Below are 7,745 nucleotides of genomic sequence, written 5' to 3'. Positions count from 1 at the left end.
TTTATATCTGTCATCTGCCATCTTCCCTGAGACATTTGATCTGGGAGAGATCTTGGTAAATGTAGAAATCTAGAGTTAGAAGACAAGGAGCTCTGGTTCAAAACTGAGGCATGAGAACAGAAAATGTGACCTAGGGAGAAAGGATAGACTTGGTGGGGGAAGAAGAAACAGAGGGCAGAGACCTGAAGAACCACACCAGGTAAAGGAGCTGCCACCTGAGGATCACAAAAAACAGAGGATCTGGAGAAAAAGAGGGAAACCAGAAAGGGGTAGTAGCCTGAAAGGCACAGAAAGAAGCCACTTGCAAATTCCTCTAGAAAGTTGCTGCTGGTCTGCAGCCGCCCATGGGCAGTGAGGCTCAATGTTGCCGCATGTGAAAATCACATGATGACATTTTTCAAATTAAAGATGCTCACTACTTGTCTCATCGGACTCTCCCCACACCTTGCTGCTCTAAGTGTGGTCTGGGAAATGCAGAGTCTCAGGCTCCAGCCCAGACCTGCTGATCCTACAAGGGCTATCTACAGTGAATCTCCCTTGAGATGCCCTGCCCAGATGCCCCTTAGTCCTTATTTGGTGAAGCTGCATTAGCAGCTCTGATAGGCACATGACTTCGATGTGGATCCGGGTTTTAGAAATGCTGGCCTAATATATTGGACAACACAAAGTACTAATCTATAAAATTGTGCCATGTTGAGGGGAAACAAAGCAATTAAGAAAATTGGTAGATTGATTCCCACAGATGCTGCGTCTTACCTGTCCTTCCTCATTCTCCAGCCGCCCCTCTTTGGTGACCATAATAAGTCACTCGTACTGAACATTTCTACTCATTAGTACGAATGCTGTCATCTTCAGATCAGAGTATTTTCATCTCAGTATGAGAAAGCCACAGGTCTCAGTCAGACATGCCCTGCACTGGAACCATTGTCATTTAAGACATTCAGAGAGAAGGGGAGCAAAGGTAACCTTGATATCAGCTATCAGGCCAGTGAGTAAAGAGAAGTAAGCAAATACAGAAACGCCCCACCTGCTTAAAACCTAGCTCTGAAATGAATGAATCAATCCTGAAGACAGCTCAAGAAATGAGGAAGAAAACCTGTCTGTGAAGAACCAGAATAGATGCTACAAAGTCCATGTACTTCATTCACTTCACATACACACACACATGGGGAAAAATCCCCTTTGGCCCTTACTCTAATTAACAGTTGTTCCAAAAGAAAAGATTTTATTTTAAAAGGCATGTTGAACTTATCTGCTGATGTCTGGAGGAAACCCCCACCCCCACCTCAGGAGCACTTCCCAAACTTCACTGTGCGCACACAAGTCACCTGGGGGTCTTGTTAAAATGTCGATCTGCATCTATAGATTTGGGTGGAGACTGAGAGTCCAGCCAGCCCTAAAGAACACCACTGTCACCTGCTGGCCACAGTTCACATTGCAAGCCCAGACCTGGGGAAAAATGAGCTGGCCTTGCTTACAGAACAACATGCCAACTGGTACCGCAGTTCTGCTTTTCTCTGCTTTATGCCAGGTTTTAGTGACAGCTTTGAACTCCACTTCTGGATTTTATTAGCTCTTTCATTCTTCTTCTCAAGGGCCATGCGTGGGCATGGGCAGTTGGGGGACAGCAAAGGGCAGGCGAAGCCTGCTGAAAGGAAGAATTGGTAGGCACTGAATGCCCATGTGGCCAGGAGGTAAAAGCTTTTGTGATCTGCTGGTGAGCCGAGTGCCCTGATTCCAGATGGAGCAGAGTTGGCCAGACCAACCCAGAAAGGTCCCTGTCATCTTCTTCTCTTCTGGTTTTGCTTGCCATGCACCATGATGAGATACTAAAGCACATTTTCTCCTTCATCTGACAATCCTGTAGTAGCCCTCATCAATAAACATTTCTCACCAATTCTTTTGCTCAAAATTTTGTCAACTCATGTACATAATATTGCTCCCATTCTATTTAATATTTTTTAAAAACTGACAACTCTTTCTGCTATGGAGTTTCTCCTTCTGGGGTGTGGGAAGACCCAGTCCCATGACAGCCCCATACCATGGAGAAGGTGAGCGATCGTGTGCAGCTTAGAGAGATGTGTGCCCTCCCACACCCACAAGGGCACCATTGGCACCCATGTCCTCCTGGATACTTTGGCCCAGAAATCCCTAACTTTACTCTCTCTCTCTCTCTTTTTTTTCTCTCTAAAACGCTGAAGTATTTTTGTCTCCCAAATTAGAACTGTTACATAATTCATTTTTTGGCTTATTGCTAATCCAAGGGATATATAGCTACCAAAATGAACCTCTGATCAGCATTGAATGATCAGTTTTTATCTTTTGTATCAGTTTATATCTTTTCAATTGAGAGCAAAGAGAACGCTAATTTCTATTAGCCTATGTGGCTTTTCAGTAATTCCTGTTAGTTTTTGAAAGGTTGAAAAGAGGTTACCACTCCACACTCCCCTCCCACCTCTGTCATAACCTTCATATCCAAAGAGAGATCCAAAGATACTAAATCAGAACAACTATCCTAGTCTTTATCACAGCAAAAAGACAGAGAAAGAAAAAGAGAAGAGAGAGAGAAGGGAAGGGTCCAAGATAGCTACAAACAAGTGTGAATAGTCCATAGATATATGGGGATAATTTCTTTGATTCCCTCCCCCAGGGAAGTGAAAGAGAAAATCGGTATCAATTTGTTGTTGTACAATTCCTGCCCTCCCCTCAGCACTGGCCTTGTGGATTCTTTCACACAGTTACAAAAATCTAATACTCCTGAAAAGTTAGGATGAGAGTAAAAGGCCACAGGTTCTCAAGACTTGGTGAATTCCCACCTCTGGGGGTCTGGACTTCTATGGTCTGAGGCTGGAAAACCATTCTGAGGGCCTTCCCAAGCTAGACTGGGAAGTCATTGCTTCTGATAATTGTGGCTGTGACATAGAATCTAAAATGGTTATGGAAATAAATACTAGCCCAAGTGTCTGGGACCTTGGTGCTCAGGGAAACTCTGCTGGGGTTGCTGCTGCTGCTGATGATGATGATACTATCTCTTTCTTACTTTCTTTTCCTGGGACTCTGAGGAAGCTGGTGGAGAAAGAGGAACAAGAGGATGCCCAGGTAGACACGGTGGGAGATCGTCAGAGTAACAGAATCTTTTTTCCATTCTTCAGACTGCAAAGTTGACTTGTCATTTCTAATTGATGGGAGCTCCAGCATTGGCAAACGGCGATTCCGAATCCAGAAACAGTTCCTGGCTGATGTTGCCCAAGCTCTTGACATTGGCCCCGCTGGTCCACTGATGGGCATTGTTCAGTATGGGTAAGTGCAGTTAATGTCCTGAATCCAGAAACTCACTGATGCCACATACTTAATTGTATGCCACAAATGTTACCACCATGTCCCAGAGCACAGATTTGTTCTTTTCCCTAATGCAAATGTAATGAAAAAAAAAAAAAAACTGAAACAATCCAAATGCCATTTAGGAAATCTGAGCTTCCTTGAAGGAAAGGATAGGTTAATCAACACTTTTAAGCAAATGGTATTTGCACCCAAGATTGGTAAGAGTAGTGGTGTCTCAGGTTAGCCACTAACAAGCTATGTGAACTTGGGCTGACCTCTCTGATCGTCAGTTTCCTCACCTGTAGATCAAGGTTGGATCCCCTTTCAATAACTATTAGAGCATCTGTTTGAGGGACGGTACCATGTGCTACAGCCTGTCTTCCAATAGGTAGGACACCCAGAAAACACAGCACCTTAGGTTGAACTTTCTGTCTCCTCTAAATAGCCTTAGGTCTCTGCACTGTACTAGAAAAGCCCACCAGGCAATGGGCAAGAACAGGGTCATGGGGAGAGAAATGGCCACCATCAGTCAACTGAGCCCCTAGGTGACTGTCCCCAATTCATTTTATTAATTTACTTAGAGTAAAAAATCCACGGCTCATATTGACATCCAATCTCAACCTTCTTTTTTCTTCTTTGGGAGAATAAATTGCTCTTCAGATCTGCACTGGTTTGTCTCTAAAGCAGGTATACAGATGTTAATAGATAATCAGCAATCAAAAGAGCAAGCATGGGTGAATCTCAAATTTGTGCATGCACTTAAGGTAGGTGGTCTTTTGACAAAGAACCCCTGAGGGAGGGCGGCACCTGTGGCTCAAGGAGTAGGGCGCTGGCCCCATATACCAGAGGTAGCAGGTTCAAACCCAGCCCTGGCCAAAAAAACTGCAACCCCTCCCCCCCAAAAAACCAAAAAAAAGAACCCCTGAGGGCAGGCTAATCATCACATCTTCCCCAGAGGACCACTGAGCATGGAAACTAATACAGACCTGGGTGCCTCTTGCCCAGAAACTACACTCACAGCTTATTCACTCTCCTGAAGAGTAAAAACACACACCTGGCAACACCCAGGGGTCTCCAGCCCCTAAAAGCTTTCCCAAGGGCCTCCTGGAGCAGCCTTGCATTGAAGACACTAGAATATTTATTTTTGAATTGTTGAGAGAAACAGACAAAAAAGCTTTATTTTCAAAAGAACCTACAACATTTGTATTTTTAGAATGAAATTCCAGTAACACATTTGGTACTGCCTTTTATTCTTGTGAAGAAAAATTAGTAGATTAGTTAACTGGCATTTGAACCTAATCAGAGTCAATTATATGATATGTAAAAATAACCCATTGCTGCAAATGCCACCTCTCAATGTCAAACGACCTGTCTCCAGCCTTTTGACTTGAAATAAGAAAAGAAGGTTTTTTTGGTTGTCGTTTCCTTGTTTTCTAAATGCCAACCCATTTTCATGCCTGTGTTACTTTTCAGAGATGGCAAATGAATAGCAGGCTTTTCTAGGGAGGAAATGCAAGCATTTTAGTACCAGATGTTCCTAGTCAATTTTATTGGGGGCTTCAAAGCTTGGTGTGCTATCTTGCATTAAAAATAGCTGCTTTAAAAACTTCTGTATGCCAAGGTTTATAGTAGAATATGAAAATAAGGTGGTAAATATGTCAAAGAAAAGAAAAATGGCATGAGAGTAGTGTTGCAGACGAGAACATGGGTTAAGGGACAAATGGAGCAGGGAAGGAAAAACAATAAAGAGGCCTCCCCAGAATCAGGTTCTCTCACGTTTTCCTAGTGTGTGGACCGCCATTCACAAGAAAGGGTTTACCCCCATGTTTTTCACTTTTACCTTTTAAACAGTCCCCTGCGGTCTGCCTTTTTTCTACCCAAGGTCCTTTTTAGTTCAGAGCACTTTAGGGAAATGCGTGTGTGTTCCCCACTTCATGCTCACACAGCTCATCCGTCATCTTCCTCCTCCCCTGGCAGGGGCGGGGATGGGGGGGAGACAGTGGGAAACACTGAGCTGCTGACAAGCTATCAGAATTCTGGCCTTAGCTCCGCAGTGTGACCTTAAGCAAGTCACTTAACCTCTCCGTGTAAGTGCTGCCATCTGTAAAGCACAGAGGTCAGACTGGATGATTTATTAGGGCTCTGCCGGCCCTGGAGTTCTGTGACTCAGTGCCTGGCTCTGTATTCCGAAGACGTCCAGTAAATGAATGTGGGACTAACAGGCTAGATGAGCCTCCTCCACCTTCCTTGCAGCCTCAGGGTCCCGAGTAGGTGGGAGGATCAATGATGAATTGATGGGAGGCACTGAGGTTACAGTCCGTACATGGAATGTGGGAAACAAAATAAATTGGAGGGCAGCCTAAGAAGGGCATGAGGAGGCCGAGGAGAGACCCAATCATCTGGCCAATGTTGCTTGTGGTTGTAACTGCCTGGCTGCTTTGCCGGAGTGGCTGCCTTCAAGGCTTGCTTTTCTTTTTAATTTCCGATTAAATTAATCTAAGGGTACAGATGACTAGGTTACATTGTTTGCATTCGTTAAAGTCCAAGTCGTAGTTGTGCCCCTCACCCAGGAGCTGTGCCATACACCCTTACATTGTGCCTATTAGATGAGAGCAACCCAGTCCCCCCCTCCTCTATCCCTTCCTCCCCCACTTAAGTTTCATTGTGTTTTGCTCTTGTCTGGGTGTGTATTAGTTCATTTACTGATTTCATATTAGTATTGAGTACATTGGATTCTTGCTTTTCCGTTCTTGTATACTTTACTAAGTAGAATGTTCTATAACTCCATCCAGGTTAATACAAAAGATCTAAAGTCTCCATCTTTTTTATGGATGAATGGTAGTCCATGGTATGCATATACCACAGTTTATTAATCCATTCATGTGTAGATGGACACTTGGGTTGATTCCACATCTTTGTAATAATGAAATTAGCTGTAATAAACATTCTGGTGCATTTGTCCTTATAGTAAAATGACGTTTTTTCTTCTATAGTAAAATGACGTTTTTTCTTCTGGGTAGAGACCCAGGAGGGTGTGCAAAGAAGGGAACACTTTTACGCTGTTGGTGGGATTGCAAACTAAACAGTCTCTTTGGAAAGAAGTATGGAGAATCCTCAAAGAACTAAAAGGAGACCTTCAGTGCTTTCTTTATCAGGTGGATGCAGGGGTTCTCAAACTTTTTAAACAGGGGGCCAGTTCACTGTCCCTCAGATCGTTGGAGGGCCTGACTGAGGGCCCTGGGATAAGTTGGCTGCTAAGCAGGACAGGCAGCTGCGGCAAAAACTCCCGGTGGGCTGGATAAATGTCCTAGGTAGGCTGCATGTGGCCCACAGGCCCTAGTTTGAGGATGCCTGGATTAGAGTATTCAGCAGAAGGGAGTATAGGAAAAGGTAGAAGGTAGAGTCAGATCTGTGTTTCTGGCCAGGTGGGGACCTGATTGCATTTGGGGTCAAGATGCTAATAAGCTCTTTACTTCCGCTTGAAATAGTCCCTGATCTCTTGAGATCACAGCCTTGAGGCCTTACAAAGCACCTGCTTCTACCTCATGAAGCTCTACAAAGAAATGACCATCCCATTTAGAATGAACCCTGAAGGATGGCCTCAGGCTGAGGAGGACCTGGCCGTAGGAGGAGGGTTTAGTGACTCAGAGTTCCTCCTCCTCCAGGACCACTGCTGCTGGACCACACAGTTACCCCTAGAAAATTCCTTCCCATAGTTTTCCTTGGGAGACCTGGGTCAAAATTCAAACTTTTGCATTTAGAAATTTAAAGACTTAAACTTAGAATTTAAACGATTCATGGCTTGGCACCTGTATAGCTCAAGAGGCTAAGGCACCAGCCATATACACCAGAGCTGGTGGGTTCAAATCTAGCCTGGGCCCTCCAAACAGCAATGACAACTACAACCAAAAAATAGCTGGGCATTGTGGCAGGTACCTGTAGTCCCAGCTATTTGGGAGGCTGAGGCAAGAGAATCACTTAAGCTAGGACTTGGAGGTTGCTGTGAGCTGTGATGCCACAGCACTCTACCCAAGGGGACAGCTTGAGGCTCTGTCTCAAAATAAATAAACAAAAATAAAAATAAAGACAGAACAAATGTGTGGTATTGACAAGAAACAAAAGAGAAATAAGAAATAAGAATATAAGAACTATAAAAATAGTTTGATTTACAAAATGCAGTGCATCCTGATTCTTCGATACCCTACTCAAAAATCTTTTCAGTGCAAGGAACAGAAAACCACTCCAGGTAGCTCAGGAGAAGGGAGGTTTGTGGTAAAGGGAAGATTCACGGACTACCGAGTCATGGGTCATGCCTTTCTCCTCCTCTCCACGCATTCTCCCTCCTTGTCCCCTCCCTTCTCCTCTCAGTGGACCAGCACCCTCTGCCAGGCCTCTCGGTTTCCTCCATAGCTTCACCTGGCCCT

General features: G+C 44.4%; 1 protein-coding gene across 5 annotated transcripts in view; it reads left to right on the top strand.

The window, feature by feature from the left end:
* The window catches only part of VIT (vitrin), a 118,252-nt gene that overhangs the window by 89,910 nt on the left and 20,597 nt on the right, over positions 1-7,745 (top strand). For all 5 annotated transcript variants that reach the window (XM_003795692.2, XM_023516659.1, XM_003795693.2 and 2 more), the window contains one exon: positions 3,153-3,300. In XM_003795692.2, the coding sequence (XP_003795740.2) occupies positions 3,153-3,300 (148 nt within the window). The remainder of the gene's footprint in view (positions 1-3,152; positions 3,301-7,745) is intronic.

Source organism: Otolemur garnettii, unplaced genomic scaffold, assembly GCF_000181295.1.
Source record: "Otolemur garnettii isolate 467f Iridium unplaced genomic scaffold, OtoGar3 scaffold00095, whole genome shotgun sequence".
NCBI lineage: Eukaryota > Metazoa > Chordata > Mammalia > Primates > Galagidae > Otolemur > Otolemur garnettii.
Note: the sequence above shows the minus strand (reverse complement) of the source record. Positions and strands in the feature narration are given on the sequence as shown.